General features: G+C 35.7%; 3 protein-coding genes and 1 long non-coding RNA gene across 7 annotated transcripts; 2 read left to right on the top strand and 2 right to left on the bottom strand.

Annotated features, from left to right (window-relative positions):
- Positions 1–1,843: 1,843 nt before the first annotated feature.
- On the top strand, positions 1,844–2,820 carry LOC117931321 (probable spastin homolog Bm1_53365). 2 transcript variants are annotated; one of them, XM_034852270.1, is made up of 4 exons: positions 1,844–2,021; positions 2,161–2,279; positions 2,401–2,432; positions 2,612–2,820. In XM_034852270.1, the coding sequence occupies exons 2-4, from the start codon at positions 2,167–2,169 to the stop codon at positions 2,752–2,754; spliced, it is 288 nt and encodes a 95-aa protein (XP_034708161.1). In that variant the 5' UTR covers positions 1,844–2,021; positions 2,161–2,166; the 3' UTR covers positions 2,755–2,820. The 2 variants fall into 2 exon arrangements, with proteins under 2 accessions (XP_034708161.1, XP_034708162.1); XM_034852271.1 differs by lacking the exon at positions 1,844–2,021 and having other exon boundaries at positions 2,132–2,279.
- Positions 2,821–3,774: 954 nt separating this feature from the next.
- Positions 3,775–4,645, bottom strand: LOC117930092. Its single transcript, XR_004653841.1, has 2 exons — positions 4,355–4,645; positions 3,775–4,188 (listed from the first exon to the last, which is right to left on the bottom strand). It is a non-coding gene; the product is annotated as an uncharacterized LOC117930092 (long non-coding RNA).
- On the top strand, positions 3,869–10,523 carry LOC117930090 (chloride channel protein CLC-b). 2 transcript variants are annotated; one of them, XM_034850543.1, is made up of 7 exons: positions 3,869–4,066; positions 5,974–6,303; positions 6,402–6,602; positions 6,766–6,943; positions 8,158–8,690; positions 8,907–10,056; positions 10,265–10,523. In XM_034850543.1, the coding sequence occupies exons 2-7, from the start codon at positions 6,056–6,058 to the stop codon at positions 10,370–10,372; spliced, it is 2,418 nt and encodes an 805-aa protein (XP_034706434.1). In that variant the 5' UTR covers positions 3,869–4,066; positions 5,974–6,055; the 3' UTR covers positions 10,373–10,523. The 2 variants fall into 2 exon arrangements, with proteins under 2 accessions (XP_034706434.1, XP_034706433.1); XM_034850542.1 differs by lacking the exon at positions 3,869–4,066 and having other exon boundaries at positions 5,566–6,303.
- Positions 10,470–15,792, bottom strand: LOC117930091 (uncharacterized RNA methyltransferase pc1998). 2 transcript variants are annotated; one of them, XM_034850545.1, is made up of 16 exons: positions 15,600–15,792; positions 15,410–15,524; positions 15,206–15,317; positions 15,057–15,101; positions 14,896–14,963; positions 14,730–14,784; positions 14,539–14,618; positions 14,355–14,438; positions 13,171–13,284; positions 12,697–12,815; positions 12,484–12,601; positions 12,099–12,229; positions 11,845–11,998; positions 11,630–11,708; positions 11,286–11,425; positions 10,739–10,792 (listed from the first exon to the last, which is right to left on the bottom strand). In XM_034850545.1, exons 1-15 carry the CDS (start codon positions 15,755–15,757, stop codon positions 11,298–11,300), a joined length of 1,560 nt encoding a protein of 519 aa, XP_034706436.1. In that variant the 5' UTR covers positions 15,758–15,792; the 3' UTR covers positions 10,739–10,792; positions 11,286–11,297. The 2 variants fall into 2 exon arrangements, with proteins under 2 accessions (XP_034706435.1, XP_034706436.1); XM_034850544.1 differs by lacking the exon at positions 11,286–11,425 and having other exon boundaries at positions 10,470–10,792; positions 12,099–12,256; positions 15,600–15,791.
- Positions 15,793–17,528: the final 1,736 nt, after the last annotated feature.

The following is a 17,528-nucleotide window of genomic DNA, read 5'->3' as shown; positions in this document are numbered from 1 at the left end:
TATCCTATAAACTAAGTTTATTATAATTTATAAGAATATTTAATTGATCATAGATTATATGTATCTAATAATATATTAGATCTCTTAAAATTCCCACGTTTCTATTTTTAATATTTTTTTTTCAAATAAAAATTATATTGCTTTTCTATATTTGGTATTATACAAAAGATCTCATTTATTTATCATTATTGAAAATTTGTATGCTAGATGATTGTGATATTTCACATCTATATACTTATCTTAATTATATAAATATATTTTAAAATCATGAGAGTTCTTCGAGTTTAAAGTAGACAATACCTATACAAGTCAGAGTGGGTCAAAGGGTATTATAGTCAATCTCCAACTTCAGTATAAGAATTTGTTTGACCACATAATCCCATAAGATACGTCGATGATATTGTGTCTTTATGGAGGGTGATTGTAATATCTTAAATAGGTGTTGTACATATAGATGCGTTTTAAAGCTATGAAAATCTTTAGAGCCTAAAATGAACAATATTGCTTCCATTTTTTTGGCTCGGGGTTGTAGAAAGTTGTGAAAAGATTAAAATCTGTGGTTTCTTTTCTTGGCCTGACCATGAACAATCATTAAGAGGATTGAACGAAAACATTTAAACATTTTAATTGAAAAATATTAACTAAAAGCAATTTCTTTTAAATACACTTTTAAGTGCTTGATACCCAAAATCTATTTACAGACAATCTCTAAAAAGACCGGTCCTCGGGGGTTCATGAAAACTCTAAAATATTGTAGGCTCACCTAACCTTACTAAGCCACATACAAATATACAAAAATTCTTTACACAATTCTAACTACTCCCATCCAGATTTGGATATGTGAAGATGCATTTGGGTTTCTCGATGGAATCTCCTGTCTTGAGGGTCATTTTCTGCCAGAGTTTGAAAAAGATGAATAGCAAGTCCTTACATCTGGAATTCTTACCTTCATTTCGACAAGAGTATGACACTACACTAAAGAATTGGTTATACACTAAAGAGTTTAAGCTTGTTCCACATCTGAAATTGAGATTCCCTTAGCCTCATGGAGTTGTGGAGAGAAGTGGGGGAGCACCCCCCCACCCAAGGGGCCGATGCCTCCGGGAGGGAGGCGGTTCAGCCTTCATAGGAGAGACTTGCTATATTAAGTAGCTATTAATTTTGTTAGGTCATTTGTTGGTTGGTATTGCATTTCTGGCAGTATCAAGTAGCTAGGCTCTTTCAATTCTAAATGCTCAGCATAACCCCGAAAGCACCAGGAAGTTTCCTATGATATTAATGAAAGTAGTCTCTGTTGGAAGTTAGTGTCTACTTGTAGAATTTTTGTAATGAATCATGGAAATCATTTGTAGAGAAATAAAATGAGAAAACTATTTCTAAGATGTAAAACCTAAAAGTAAGGGCATTTTTGACATTTTTGCTTCACATAAGGCTATTGTTGCTATACTTAGGTGGTATTTGTTTTTTGACTGAATAGAAAAAATTAAAATATTTGATTTTTTCTAATGTAACCTGTTGACATAATCCAATATAATTAAACTAAACCTATTGATAACAAATTTACTTTAATTATGTTGGATGATGTCAATATGTTACTTTTACCTGAATAGAAAAAATCAAATATTTTAACTTTTTTAATTCAGTCAAAAAACAAACACTACTTAATCTTTCTAGCTATTACTTTAGGTTTTATCACTTAAACATAATTTTTCCCAATAAAATTAGAGAATGGTGGTTGAAAAAGGTTGTTGAGCTTACAACTTTTTTTGGCCTTTCACCTTTTTTTTGGTCTCATTTTCTCTTTCTCATGCTTTCAGTGAAACTCCTCATAATCCAAAAATGGAGCGTACTTAGGTTCCTTGCAGCTTTATTTTGTGGAGAGGTAGTAGGTGTCATTCCTGAATTCACTGTGTTTATCAGCTCCAGGATGATATTGGAGGCTCTTGAAAGCAATTGGAGATACTTGGGTTGCTGAGGCCTGAGCCGGTCAGCAAAGGCCAGACGCCGTCACACCAGTAGAGGTGTTCACATTTTCTACTTTCAGCAACAAGAATGTTACATTATGTTTACCTCTGAATCACCTTACGATTTATATATTCAATATTCTTGTTCTCTCTTCTTCTGAAATGGGCTGATAGCAGATTACTTAACCTGAAACAGGAACTTATGGAGAATCTGGCTGGATTGGGCACAAAGGAAATAGAGAGAGTGATGGTACTTGCAGTCACAAACAGGCCTTTTGATCTTGATGAGGCCATTATTAAAAAGTTTCCACACCGGTAAAACTTTCAAATGGCCCTGCTTGATGATATCTTTCCATGACATGAAATTCTAGCAAATACTCAGACCTTTCAGTTTAGCATATGTCTCAGCACTTTAACAATGGTTTATGTTCTGCAGATTGATGGTAGGCTTATCAACACAAAGCAGAGGTAAGACATTAAGAGGCATGCAAAGGGGGCAAAGGAATAATTGTCTCCTGAGTCTGATTTGGTAGAAACTACAAATATGATAGAAGGAGATCCTGGGAGTGATCTCAAGGTTCATATCTGGGTTTCTTATTTATTTGTCTTTTAAATTTGAAGTTTTTATGCCTTCAAATTTGGTGCAGAATCTCTGTGTGGCACTGTGGCTGCTGCTAACTGTCCACTCAGAGAGTCGTTGGAAGAGGAAAAGAAGGTTTGGTTTCCTTTCCTTACTAAAAGAGAAGGGAAAAAGAAGAAGTTCATGCATTTTTGTTTTGAATCTAAATAGACTTTGACTCAACTCAAATTTAATGAAACTTAATCTTATGAGTATTAAGTTGTTTGATTTTATTAATATTTGAATTCTATTGGATGTTAAATTATGTTTTAATGTTATTATATCTTAAATAAATATTTTTTATCCTTGAAAAATAATTATTTTTTCTTCTTATTTTACATAATTAAGATGCGGGCATTTGAAAATTAATAGTTTAAATAAATAAGTAATTTAATATACTTCTAAATATTTTAAAATATCAAAATTTATTATATTATTATTTATATAATTTAGATAAAACATTTATAAACAAAAAAAAAAGTAAGTTAACATATTTATAAATATCTCAAAATACCAAAATGAGTTACAATAACGAAAAGTAATAGAAAGATGAATAATGTAATTAATTAAGAAATTGAAAATTTTGTAGTAAATAATGTTTTGTTAAAATTAATTCATTAATTTTTTAATTTTGAATTTAGAGAATTAAGAACATTCAATTCTAACTTTTATTTTTTAAAAATCAATTAAAAATATTGATTTTAATGGATATTTGGATGAGTGAAATTTGTTTTTTTTTTTGGGGTTTTAATTGGAGAAAATTTATTTGAATTGATGAAAAGAGATGTATTTATTTTTTTTCTTATTATGTTATGATATTTCAAAAATGTAAAAAATAAAAATGATTTTAGTTCCTATCTTTACTATTTGAATGTAATTGTTTTTGTTTTTAAACGAAGAACTTACAAAAATTTATGGAATTTAATTTTATTGAGAGTTAAATTAGTTGATGAGGTAAAAATAATATTTCAAATAAATATATTTATGACTTAATTAACTTATTTATTTAAAAACAAATTTAAAATAAGTTAAATAATTTAAAAATATGATTAAGTTAATAACGAGATTATTAGATTGATGAATTTAAATCAAATTTGAGTTATGTAAGTTGACTAAAAAATTATATATTTATTAAATAATTTATATAAATGAATATGAATTTAATCCAAATCCATTTATATCGGACCTAAATTGATTAAAAGTACATTGGATTCATGTCGTGTCCACGCCACGAAAAAGAAAAGTCAACAGGTAATTGCCACTATAAAAATAGGAGAGAAGTCTTGCTTATATTTTCTTTCTTTCATTTGCTTGAAAAAAAAATGTAATTTTCTTTCACCCTACATGGTAACCGGCCTCTGCAAGCCGGTCAACTGAATCCAAAAACATGGTAAGGCTGCTGCCGTGGAATGATCAGCTCTATGGTGCAGGAGGCAGACTTTGGACTGCTTCTGTTGAAGGCCCTTTGCAATTTGCTCAAGAGGTTCTCTCTACTCTCTTCTTCCTTTCTGCAATTTTCGCTTTCACACTCATCCCACCTCACTCCGAACTCCACCGTTAACTCACTATTATGCGCTGGGGCTGAGCTCCATCCCTGAGCTTTGCCTGCATCCAGAGACAAAACTTGTATTCTTGTATAAGTTGCTTTAGGCCTGCACATTTTTCCTTTCCTTTTTTCTTTTCATAGCCGAATTCCACCTTCACCCACCAATTGTTTGATTATTAGGCAAACCAATAAAATAAAATATATGCCATACATAGCAATAATTACCATCCAATTTCAACACTTGGAAGACTAAAGATTCCAAATCTTCATTCTTTTTTCCTTCAATTTGAATGCCAAGCCCTGCACCAAATGCCCAAAAGAAGCCAACTGCAGCACAACTCATGTGATGTACGTAGCTGTCACCGATTGTATAAAGTGATTAATGACACTGCCTTTATTCTTCCTTCCTTATTATCTTTTATGTGGTGCAGTCAGACATGGTTTTAGGCTTTTAGCTACGTGTCTACAATCTTTGTCGACTGCGAGCGGCGTCTCGAGCCTGCCGGCCCTGCCCCATTATTGGCCGTTGCCTCATAACTCATCAGGACACATCACCACTGTTTAAAACATCATCCCCCTTAGACTTCATATTTTCTTCCGAATTTCGAATATATTTAGAAATATTAGTTGTAATTTTGGTTTAAAATGTTGTGGACAAGGACAGAAGAAAGTAGGAGAGTGCAGACAAATCCCAAGTGGGTAGTCTCAGACAAGCAACAATGTGGGCCGACTTTTATGCCAATCAAAACACTGAAAAATCTAAATGACATCCACATGGATCTTTTATTATAAAAGAAAATATATATAAAAAATAAAATTCAGATCGGGATAAAGTGGCCTTCCAAATGCCTCAAGGGTCATTTTTGTTTCAACCGTCCGATCTGTTCGGCTTCCCCACCCAGATCCTTACACGTATACTCTGTAAAAGGCTGCTATTAGATAGGTGCTGACCTGTGACGATATACCCGGTTATATATATCTCCTTTTCGGAATTTCCCTTATTTCAATCTCTATGATAGGAACGATAATAAATAAAATATTAAATAAATAAATAAATATTAGGTGATGGAATGTGATTGCTTCATAGCCTTCCGGATTATGGGAGATCTCTCAACTCTCCGTCACCTAGACGATACTTTTGAAAAAAAAAAAAAAAAACACAAAAAATTGGACTTTCCACATGGCAGTTTTTTACTGGCTCACCAGTCAGAGCAATGAATTATGTTGAGAAAAACGACAAGAGCAGCTTCCATGATTGTAGCTCTGAAAAGAAACGTTTTTTCCCTTCGGTTTAAAGAAAAGAAGAATCGGCACCCACAAGTAGATTACAGAAAGAAATTGATTGGAAGGTGAAATTTTCACATTTGATTTTTTGTTGTTAAAATAAGAGTTTTATAGTGTGATTTTGAGCAATTTTTTTTTTTTTTTTAATTTGTAAATAAAGGAAAAAATGTGGCCGAAGATAAGATGGTAAACAGTAGTAGTTTAAGAGAGACTAAAGATGTGTATTGTAGTAAGGGAAATGAGCTGTTTGATCCAAGACTTGAAAAAGGAAATAGTTTTGTAGATCATTTATGATCAACCTTCCAAACAGACGTATGGGTTTATTGTATAAATGGACCCCAAGTGAGGAGGACAGGGTTGAGTCTTTTTGGACTGGCTGCGAGGGATGATGCCATTTCACATTCCTTCTTATCAGCCTGCAGAAAGCCTTTCCACCATGGCTGTGTCACTACTTTCACATGCATTGTAAAGGATAGAGTTGCCTATCAATATTATATTATTAACTGAGACAAAAGGGTGCAGGTGTATATATATATGGACTGATGATTCAACTTTCTTAGTTTTTAATTCCAAGACAAGAGGAGCAGGCGGCACCAACTCTGTCACCTCCATCTCCATCTCCATCAGAGCTTCTAGGCTTCTATGTCTCTGCAATTTTCCATTGCCTTGATGGAGGAAGATCCAAGCCAGGTTGCAGAAACAACAACCACCACCACCACCACCACCACCACCACCACCTCAAGCGTGGAGGGAGTAGGAGAGGGGGAAGAGAGGGACCTGGAAAGCAATCCACTGAACCAGCCACTGCTCAAGAGAAGCCGAACACTCTCCTCCAATCCTCTGGCCATAGTTGGGGCCAAGGTCTCTCATATAGAGAGCTTGGACTATGAGTGAGAACAAAAAACCAATCTCCTCTCCTGTTTTTCAATGACAATTCAAATTGCAGGACATTAATTAATGCAGAATTGAACAACTGTGGTGGGTGCAGGATCAATGAGAATGACCTCTTCAAGCATGATTGGAGAAGCAGATCATCAGCCCAAGTGCTGCAGTATATATTCTTGAAATGGTCGCTGGCATTCCTTGTTGGGCTGCTCACTGGCCTGATTGCCACCCTCATCAATCTTGCTGTAGAGAATATCGCCGGTTACAAGCTTCTAGCTGTGTCTGGCTTAGTAGAGAAGAAAAGGTCCTGAATTCTCCCCTGTCATTCATATTACACTCTGCTTCTCAGACTATCTTACATTACAGTTTTTTTTTTTTTTTGTTTTCTGTTCCATTGTGATTGAAGAAATTCTAAAACCCATTTTGGATAGAGGTTTAGAAATGAAAGTTTGTTGTGATGGGTGCAGGTATTTGACAGGATTCATCTATTTGACAACGGCCAATTTCGTATTGACTTTGTTTGCTGCTTTCCTGTGTGTGTGCTTTGCACCTACTGCGGCTGGGCCTGGTATACCAGAGATCAAAGCTTATCTCAATGGAGTAGATACTCCCAACATGTTTGGTGCCTCCACATTGATTGTCAAGGTGAGTTGGCTTTCAAATACAATATGGGTATGCCAATTTTTCAGTCTAGAGCCGAGTTAAAGTTTAGAAACAGAGAGGATTCTCATTTCCTGGAGTTGGGGCATTGCCAAAATTCGATTTTCTTTTCATGGGTTTGGCGAGAAATTGTTGTGAAAGTTGGCTTGATGATCTCCATAATTTGAACCTAATCAGAAACCCCCTTTCCGTGACTTAGACATGTGAAAGGGAAACTTTTAGGATGAACTTTTCCAGATCTGGATATAGGTGGATGATCTAGATCCAAACAGAAGAACCTTATCATAACAAGTTCCTTTATTTTCACTCCTTTTTCAACACACATTTCATATATTCACCTTTCTTTTGTTTACTTTAGCTGAGGTACACCGTACAGGGAGTAATAAAAAGTGTACTCTAGCTGAGGTACAGGAAAAGTTAATAGAACTGGCACGGGCTGCGACTTAAAATGGTGAAACTTGATTGAAGATGAACCAAATGCCATCCACCCTGGTATTGGATTGAAGATCAAGTTGAATTAGGCCAGGGTAGTTGGATTGCTGAATTGGTTATATATATATATATATATATATATATATATATATATATAGCAACTTACATATTCTGTAGTTTTAACACCTTTGATTAATTAAACATACGCGACCATCTTCTATAAAATAATGTATATCCACTATCATGAATTGGAACAAGTTGCAAAAGCAGCATAAAAAACTTGGTGGATATCTAATGGCAATGATTAACAATTTATATGGAGAATTAGGGTTGTCTGACATGTGATGATGAGCTTGTCCTTTTGTTAGGATTTGTCATGGCTTTCTTCTTTCTGCTTTGCATTGATTGGATTGAATTAGGCCTTGTTTGGATTACTTTTTGAGTAGTTAAAAGCTGGTTTTAAGTCCAGTGAAAGTTTCTTTATCTATTTGATTACTTTTTATTGAAGAAACTTTTTGGTTTAAGGAAGAAGCTTAATAAGAAGTTATGAGAAAACTATATTGCTTCTTCATATTATGATTTTAGCTTCAATTTCTATGGCAAAAATTATACATGAAAAAAAGGTTATTCCAAACCAACCTTTAGAAAGAAAAAAAACAAGTCGGGCAATTCAAAGAAAATAACCAATCACCTTCCACAAACATCTTGAATGACATAAAACACATGCATATGGAGTGTTTGCTAAGAGGTCATGAAATCTCCCACAGATATTTGGAAGCATAGGAGCTGTCTCTGCAGGCCTAGATCTGGGGAAAGAAGGGCCTCTAGTGCATATTGGTAGCTGCATTGCTTCCCTACTAGGCCAGGGAGGACCTGAAAATTATCGTATAAAATGGCGCTGGCTCCGCTACTTTAACAATGACCGTGACAGACGTGATCTCATCACATGTGGGGCTTCTTCAGGGGTTTGTGCAGCTTTCCGGGCTCCAGTTGGTGGTGTCCTGTTTTCTCTGGAAGAAGTGGCAACATGGTGGAGGAGTGCCCTCCTCTGGAGAACTTTCTTCAGCACAGCGGTTGTGGCCGTGGTACTTAGAGCTTTCATTGAATATTGTAATTCTGGGAAATGTGGGCTTTTCGGGAGAGGAGGACTCATCATGTTTGATGTGAGCGATGTTACTGTGACATACCATGCCATGGATATCGTCCCTGTTGCATTAATTGGATTAATTGGTGGTGTGTTGGGAGGCCTTTACAATCACCTTCTCCACAAGGTCCTGAGGGTCTACAATCTCATTAATCAGTAAGCAATCTTAACCGAGCTTCATATTTCCATTCAAGCTTCAAACATGAACCAAACCAAAATCAATAAGAATCAATTGGAGACTGATCCAAGCCAAGTCTAGAATTGGTATTTTCATGTGCAAACTGATTCAAGTTGCACATGAGGTTCCATTTTTTGGGATTGTAATTTTTCAATTGTTTGCTATATATATATATATATATATATTTTTTGCAGGAAGGGAAAAATACATAAGGTTCTTCTGAGTCTGAGTGTCTCACTATTCACCTCAATTTGCTTGTATTGCTTGCCTTTCCTTGCCACTTGCTCACCTTGTGATTCCTCAATCACTGAGACCTGCCCCACCAATGGACGGACTGGCAACTTCAAGCAATTCAACTGCCCCGATGGCTACTACAATGACCTAGCCAGTCTCCTCTTCACCACCAATGATGATGCGGTTCGAAACATCTTCTCTACTAACACTGCAACAGAGTTCCACCCCCTTTCCCTCTTAATATTCTTCGGACTCTATTATATTCTGGGCCTGATTACCTTTGGTATTGCTGTACCATCTGGCCTCTTCCTCCCCATCATCTTAATGGGTTCAGCTTATGGCCGCTTGCTTGGCATTACCATGGGCTCCTACACAAAAATTGACCAAGGGCTTTATGCTGTTCTTGGTGCAGCCTCCCTGATGGCTGGTTCAATGAGGATGACGGTTTCCCTCTGTGTCATATTCCTTGAACTCACAAACAATCTGCTCTTACTACCCATAACAATGATTGTCCTCCTAATAGCCAAAAGTGTTGGTGATTGCATCAACCCAAGCATTTATGACATAATACTGCACCTCAAAGGCCTGCCTTTCTTGGATGCGAATCCTGAGCCATGGATGAGAAATATAACTGTTGGGGAGCTTGCAGATGCCAAGCCACCAGTAGTTACCCTTCGTGGAGTGGAAAAGGTAGCCCGCATTGTAGATGTCCTGAGAAATACCACGCACAATGGTTTCCCAGTGGTAGATGAAGGGGTGGTACCGCGGGTTGGCCTGGCCATAGGGGCAACTGAACTGCATGGAATTGTACTAAGAGCACACCTTGTTAAAGTGCTGAAGAAGAAGTGGTTCCTGCAAGAGAGAAGGAGAACAGAGGAGTGGGAAGTGAGAGAGAAATTCACCTGGATTGAACTGGCCGAGAGGGAGGGAAAGTTAGAGGAAGTGGCTGTGACAAATGATGAAATGGAAATGTACGTTGATTTGCATCCTCTGACCAACACAACCCCTTATACAGTGGTGGAAAGCATGTCGGTGGCAAAAGCAATGGTGCTCTTCAGGCAGGTGGGACTCCGGCATATGCTTATTGTACCCAAGTATCAAGCAGCTGGGGTGAGTTTACCACGTCCTAATTCACTTCACCTCCATGCACGCATTTGCTGGTTTATTTATTCAGAATGCTAGTCTTTCTTCCCCCACCCAACACCCTCCCCCCTCTCTCTCTCTCTCTCTTTGTGCATACAATGATAACAATGGCCATCTTGTGAGAGAAACTATTTGAGGTAAGTGTAACTAACCTGATTGTATTCTCCACTTGCAGGTGTCTCCAGTAGTTGGGATCTTGACCAGGCAGGATTTGAGAGCCTACAACATTTTGACAGCCTTTCCCCATCTAGCAAAATCCAAGGAAAGGGAAAAGGGGAACTGAGCAGCTTTTATGGAGCATTATCTTAATTTATTTTTCCATTTTTTCTTGGTTTTGCATTCTTTCACCATATTGTAGAGGCAGCAAATAAGATACCACATTTGTGTAGAATTTTGTTCATTAAAATTAATGTTATTTACAAATCATTCAGTCAGTAATAAACAACAAATTCCTTCTTTCACAACACTAGAAAACACAGAGTGATTCTTTAGTATTTCTTCAGTGGTAAAATATTGAAAGAATCCTTCATTCCTTTTGCTCTGGCACAACCTAAACTCTAGTCCCGTTGCTCATTTTGTTCAACTCCAATGCCACATCAATAACTAAAATATTCCTCACAAGGGTCTCTTCTTCCTCTTTCCTGACTTCTTTTTCTTGAGACCTGCTCCTGGGCCCCTTTTGAACACAGCCAAAACCTCGATGCTGCAATCATAGCCAAACATCATTTATAATAGTTAATAAGCAAACAAAGGAATGAATGTAATGTACATATCATGGCATACACCAGAACTAACATGTCGTATTTACTTTAAGTTGCTTAAGCCAATCAGATAGTTATTTTCCATTAAGAATCAATTATGCCTGTACTGGAACAACAAAAAGTTATGGGATAAAGTTTAAATTGCTTAATGCAATGTTATGCACCTATATGGCATAAATTCAAATTTCTAGTACATATTCCCCTTTACCCTAAATGCAGTGAAATAGATTATTTCTTCTGGAAATTGTTATATGCCAATATATGTTAGGTGACAAACCAGGAAATCATCAATTAATAAAGACATTTAGCTAATCCAAGAAGTTCCCAAGAGAAAATCTCATGGACATTCCACAACTGAAAATATGTTCAAAGCTCCCTTAGTTAAGGAGACAAGCTTGATGCCCACTCATTTGTCAGTTTACAGAAGGTTCTCACATGATCTGGAGATTATGCCCATAAGGTGCAACAGAAGCACTGTAGGTGATCATTTATATTGGTTGAACCTAATCTTTCTTCCTTCCCCACCAAATGTGAAACATATAATTGGTTCCTTAACTGCATTACAAGATACTCTTCTATTGAAGAATAAAGAAAAGCAAACAATTCTTCATTAGAAACTATGCCATAGGTTCAGTGCCTTCAAATATGCAAGGTTACATGGTACTAGATGCTCTAAATAACTACAGAATGATGCCAGTGTTCATTCAAGATGATACTACCAGCTACAAGATGCATCATATGTCTTCTAAAAAGAAAAGAAAAAAGGAAGAATGTATTACCTCTGGGTGCCGGGAAGAAATTAAAACCATGGGCTTTATCCAAATGCCATTCCTTACGGGACAACAATGACTTACAATCCTGTTAAATAGTTGCTGTATTAGAAACTTGAGACAATAATTCGTGTTTTCAAATTTGCCAAAAATCAAAGTAGAATCAGATCTTATTGCAAGGCAATTCTAAGTAGACAACATAGAAACTTAAGACCCAGAAGTACCTCTTTGAAGCTTTCCCATCCACAACTAATATAAATAAGAGTCTTAGGCAGTGATTGACCCTCTTCCGGAGATGTTTTGCTTTCAATCTGAACTGAGGCTTCCTTTGCACGTAAAATCCATGGTCTCTTTTCATTCTTGACCTTTGAAAAAGACCTGAAATAGAGGCACAAAAAATGAATTACTTAAATCTTCAAGCTTTAGAATTGCTGTTTCATACATTTCAGTCACATGGAAATTACAGAAGCACCCATACCTTTCAGTTAACATTGCTCTTTTCTCAGCTAATGATAAAGTCCGTAGAGCATCAACCAGAGATGGATCCAGCCCCTTTCTAGGAGGGTCAACAACAACTACATCTGATCCCACTAGCCAAGAAAGAGGTCCCTGTTCCAGTTTCCAATGAATGAAACTCTAATTGTAGTTTGAAATATTGAGAAGAGAGAGAAGTCAAAATTTAATTTTCAATAATATTGCCAGCTTATCTGACTTTAGTCACTGGTAATGTAAAAACTTAAAAAGTGAGATATCTATATATATGAACTTCAGAGGAAAATTCAGAGGGTTATTTGTGTTTTTGTTTGTATGTGTGTGTGCATGTGTATGTATGAGTGTAAAAGTTGGAGATGATGAACACTAACAATTGAAGTGTCTGCATGATGCCAGCTGATGGTACTATCTATAGACTTTGGTAAGCGGCCAACTGTCTTCTCAAAAGACAGCTTTGCCTCTTTGTTGATCTCAATGCATTTAACAGACCTGGAAAACAAGAATAATTAACTTGGAATTAATATATCATCTAGTTGGACATATGAATGAGACTTCTAGAGAACTTGAACCATCTGAGTTCTTGCCTGCATTTTCTAGTGGCAGCTAATGATAATCCAATTACACCAGCTCCGGCATACAAATCAGCAACTGCTGCTCCATATGGGACATACTTTTGTAACTTGTGAAGCAATGAATCAAAAGCCTGAACAGAAGCAGCAGACCAGCAACATATAAGTAGGATTTCTCTCAAGGAACATAAGATAGAATCAGACATCTTATGTTAGTGAGCTGCAGCAGTGTCCTGTGTGATGCAGGAACACAAAAAGGAACACGGAACTTGGGTGCCCAAACAAGAGGCAAATAAAACTGGAGGCTCCAGCCCCAACAATTCCAGCAATTAATTGTATCAAAAAGGGAATTGTACATTCTCAAGGATTTGACGTCCCTCAGATCCTGAAATGAATTATAATTTAATGATGATTGATAAATAATATAGAATAAAGATATTCCCAGGTAATTAATTAAGATGGTTTTTCTAGATTAGAAATTTTGTCTACCCGTGTATTTGCTTGGCCAAAACTGGATGGAGCCAATGCGATATCAATTCCTCCAACATGCTCCCAAAAGTCTATTTCTCCTAAAAGATGTCTCCACCTATTCCCAAAAATTATCTGCAACAATAGTAATAACATTATTAAGTTCCCAACCTTAATATCATATAAACCTAGATATTAAAATTACATAATGTTGTAAATAATATGAAATACATGAGCTGGTCTGGTATAAACAAGTAAACAGAAATTGATGAAGCTGAAGAAAGTGGATGTTACACCATTCAGATATGAGTTGTGCTTAGGCATACTCCTAAAAGGGTTAGTAAATTTCATTTTCTCCTAAGAAGTTTCCCTCTTAATTTTGCATGGAGCAAGATGCTTTCATTTTGTTCCCAATCCATTGGATGGAAAATCTTCTTTCCATGTGGTATGTTTTATACTTACAATTAAATCTAGAAGACAAATTTCTAATGGTATGAAACACAATGTTTGAAGTAAGAAGAGAACTGACAGAGTGAAGGCATTCCAAATATCTCATATCAGGCACAATAGAAAGTTTAGCTACATAACCTTCCTTACAAGATTTCAATTACTTGATCCTCAACAATCATCTACAATGTCAGGTAGGAATGAAGAAGAGTTCTAATGGATCAATTCAATCAAAGACACTTGTCAACCCATACACTTGCCTCAAACATGGGCCTAATAAGCTCACTCAAAGCCACTTAGGTAAACACAGAAAGCAAACCTTCATAAATAAATATTCAGCATTCGTTATTAACATTATTGCAGCTAATACCACTGTATTTTGACATTTTTTCTTTTTACAGGCAAAGTAGTAGCATATTAAGATGACTAAGAGAAAAGGGGCAAACCTAAGTACATAGGATGTATGCAAAAAATGCCTAAGGCAAACACCAAGAAGGCATTAAACCTCCTACCAAGAAAGTGCAAAAAATAAAAAAGGAAAAATCAAGAATAGAGCTAAAATCACAATTTGAGAGCAAGAGTACAAAGAATTACAAGTGTGGTGTTTTTCACTCCCAAAAGGTAAGTAACTAACCAAAGCAAGTCTCAAAAAAGAAATGCACAAACATGCACACATACACACATATGGTATATATATACACATTCGATGCTAAAAAATAAAAAAGAAATAGAACATAAACAAAATAAATCTCACTCACATTGTTGGTTGAAGTTTGGAAGTTAGCCCACACTGAGTGAATCAAATGGACATTGCTTCTTGGGCCACCATTTCTCCATAGGAACTGCAACCATAATTATCAGGCATCAGCCCAACAAAGCAAAGCAAAACAAGAGAACAAAAGAAAGAAAAGAAAAAAGAAAAGAAAAATGCAATGGGTTTACATTGGCCAAAGCTTTTAGTTTTTCTGAACTAGGTGAATTCTCATTCCTTGAATTCCAAACCAAAGTAACCTGTACTTTACCTGGAATTAAACACAATTTAGTACTGTATACTTTACACAAGCTAGTGAGAACAGTTCAAAGCCAAAAATGGAGCAAAAGCATATAAGGTAATACTAGGATAAGTTAATAACCGTTTCTATATCTTTGTGATGCAGGAAGGGACGTGTTGTTCATGGTCACAGCCATCTGCACCCACAGCATTCATTAGATTCACATAAATTACAAAGCACAACCCCTAAATTCAATTAATTATTAACCTTGACACTCATTTATTTTAAATTCAACCACATTAATCACCTGAACATATCGCAGCTCACCTGTCCCCTGATCTTCATCATAAGGTTCAACCTTCAAATGAGTAATACCTGAAAATATTTTGTAGAACAACACATATAATCAATAAGCATAAAAACAAATCAGAATAAGGACCAAATCAAGACTCAGTAACAAGAATAAACCTTGTTTTAAGAGTTCAACAGCTGCATTGATGCTTGGATGATGAGCTGAATGAAAAAAAGGAAGATCCCAAATTATAAGCATGAAAATGGATAAAAATGACAATAAACTCAAAAGCTATAATTCGCATATAACTGATTGCAATGCAAACCTTTACAGTGGGGAATATCAACTATGTTGTGTGAATTTTCCTGATAGAGCCCAATCAGAGGGCTGTTTGATGAACCCCGAACGGCGAGTTTTGCTCGGCATCTCCACCCCCACTGAGGGCGAAGCATATAATCAAGATGAATACTAGATGAATTAAAATGGAAAAAGAAAATCTGTAAAATTAATAGGGGAAAATCAGATGTACCAGTCTACAGCTATCAAAGGTGAAATCTGAAACGCCGTGGTTGTTGAAGAAGTCGGTGACGTCGTCGAGAATGATCGGACGGTGGAGATTGAGCTCTTGGGTACAACCAGAGCACCTGCAAAATCAAGCATTGTAAAGCAATTTGTACAAGCGAGTAAGTGGAGAAAGAGAGAGAAGAGGGAGTGCGTACGATTGGAAGTGTTGGCATTGGAGGGCGCAGGTTAGGGAAGGAAGTGGAGATAGGCTAAGGTTAGGGTTAGGGTTAGGGTTAGGGTTAGGGCTTGGTTGAAAGGAGGTGGGAAGTGGTGGTGCGGACGGCTGAGCAGAGAGGATCGAGAGCGTCATCATTGTCTGGGTCGATGGCCGTGGCGGGAATGGATAATCTCACAAATATCTCATATCCCTCAGCCCAAAACGCAGCGTTTTATAAGACTACAGCATTTTCATTCATTTCTATCTAAACTCCGACTCCCCAAACGCTGCGTTTTACCACAGCTTTCTTTTTTCGGATCATTAAGTATCCTTAATTTTGACAGTTTAATAAAATTTGAATTTCTATTTTTGTTCAAATCGAACACAATAATAGGAATGGGAACAATTTTCTACTCCGATTCCTGGCAAATTCAGACATTGGAATAGTAATAATTAATTCCAGAGCTATGTATTCTTGGGAAATATATTCCCACTCCTATTCTGCCAACCGAACGAGACGTAGGATTCTGCCAGTAATGAAGCTTTAACTGCGAAATAGGTTCGGCTGATTATTGCTGCTGCTAACACAATATTTAAAAGCAATCAAGATCATAAGAAATAATTCCCAAACATGAATTTATTTGTGCAAATGGCAGGTTTTCAATTTATGAGAACTGAGGGGGTGTTTGGTATGTTGTAATAGGGAATGGAAATAATATTTTATTTCCTTTCCTATTTCTTAGTGGAATGGAATGAATTTGATGATTCCATTTCTAGCATTTGGATGAACTTAGGAATGCAAGATTGGAATGATTATTTGTTTTTTTTCCAATGTTTGATAATAATAGAAATGAAAATGAAAAAAAAATAAATTTACAATAATATCCTTACATATAATTTAAAATATTTTTTTATTTTTACTTTTATTTAAAAAAAATAAAATTTGAGAGGTTTTTTGTTATTAAATAATAAGACTAAAAAATATATATATACTCAATAAATAAAAAATTAACCATAAAAATCGTATAACCCTAATGCACAAATATTCAATTATTATTTTTATTAAAAATTTGAATAATTTTTAACCCGAAAACGCAGTAGATTTTCTACGAGACGGCAGAATCCATAGCTTTAACTAGGAAAGGAAGATGCCGATAATAATAAACAAAGGGGAAAAAAAACCAAAAGTTTTGTTTTTGTTAGTTTTTTTCTTTTTATTTTTTTCCTAACCATTAAAAATTTTCAATATTGTAAACACGTGAAATCGAAAAATCTTTTTCCAACCATTTCAATTTTTCTCTCCAGTTTCTATTAATATAAGATAAAGAAACATCAAAGATTCCAAACATAAATTAATAAAAAAAAAATTAATCGATTTATAGAGAAGAAGAAACACATATAAAGAAGTAGAAGAAGAAAGAGAAAATAAGGTAAACCTGATCAAAGATGTAGAATGGAGTTTTCAGAACCTAGTTGCAGCAAACAATGACGAATCCTAGATCCAACAATCAAAATGAACATCCAAAACCCTATAAATTAGAAATTGATTTTTTTTTTTTTAAATATCATGGAAGGTTTAATTGATTCAATTTGGAAGAATCACTTGTTGCAGAGAATTGGATGATGAATGGGTCTCTAGCTTTGCAAAGAAGATAAGAAGTGGATGATGAATGGATCTCTACCTTTACAAAGAAGATAAACATCGGGTTTGAAGAACAAGATAAGAGGGTAAAATAGTAATTTATGTTATTTTATATTATCAAATAGGTTTAATGAATCAGAATACCACCTACTTTTAATGAATGCAAATCCGACTCATAAGTTGGATTTGATTTCTGCCGGAATAATTTTTTATTTCATTTCCGCCTTCTTAACATTTATCCAAACATAGGAATAAGAGAGAAAAGGAACGAGATGTCTATTCCCA

This window comes from Vitis riparia, chromosome 14 (assembly GCF_004353265.1).
Source record: "Vitis riparia cultivar Riparia Gloire de Montpellier isolate 1030 chromosome 14, EGFV_Vit.rip_1.0, whole genome shotgun sequence".
Classification (NCBI taxonomy): domain Eukaryota; kingdom Viridiplantae; phylum Streptophyta; class Magnoliopsida; order Vitales; family Vitaceae; genus Vitis; species Vitis riparia.
The sequence above is the reverse complement of the archived record's forward strand: the minus strand, read 5'-3'. Positions and strand labels throughout refer to the sequence as shown.

Bases quoted from the DNA above. Each gene is read 5' to 3' on its own strand.
- LOC117931321 (XM_034852270.1), top strand. From the start codon at position 2,167: ATGGAGAATCTGGCTGGATTGGGCACAAAGGAAATAGAGAGAGTGATG. The intron at 2,280-2,400 runs GTAAAACTTTCA...TATGTTCTGCAG, and splicing joins ATTAAAAAGTTTCCACACCG to ATTGATGGTAGGCTTATCAA. The intron at 2,433-2,611 runs GTAAGACATTAA...AATTTGGTGCAG, and splicing joins CTTATCAACACAAAGCAGAG to AATCTCTGTGTGGCACTGTG.
- LOC117930090 (XM_034850543.1), top strand. From the start codon at position 6,056: ATGTCTCTGCAATTTTCCATTGCCTTGATGGAGGAAGATCCAAGCCAG. The intron at 6,944-8,157 runs GTGAGTTGGCTT...AATCTCCCACAG, and splicing joins CCTCCACATTGATTGTCAAG to ATATTTGGAAGCATAGGAGC. The intron at 8,691-8,906 runs GTAAGCAATCTT...TATTTTTTGCAG, and splicing joins GTCTACAATCTCATTAATCA to GAAGGGAAAAATACATAAGG.
- LOC117930091 (XM_034850544.1), bottom strand. From the start codon at position 15,757: ATGATGACGCTCTCGATCCTCTCTGCTCAGCCGTCCGCACCACCACTT. The intron at 15,102-15,205 runs GTTTGCATTGCA...TTTTTCATTCAG, and splicing joins TGATATTCCCCACTGTAAAG to CTCATCATCCAAGCATCAAT. The intron at 14,439-14,538 runs GTAAACCCATTG...TTATGGTTGCAG, and splicing joins AACTAAAAGCTTTGGCCAAT to TTCCTATGGAGAAATGGTGG.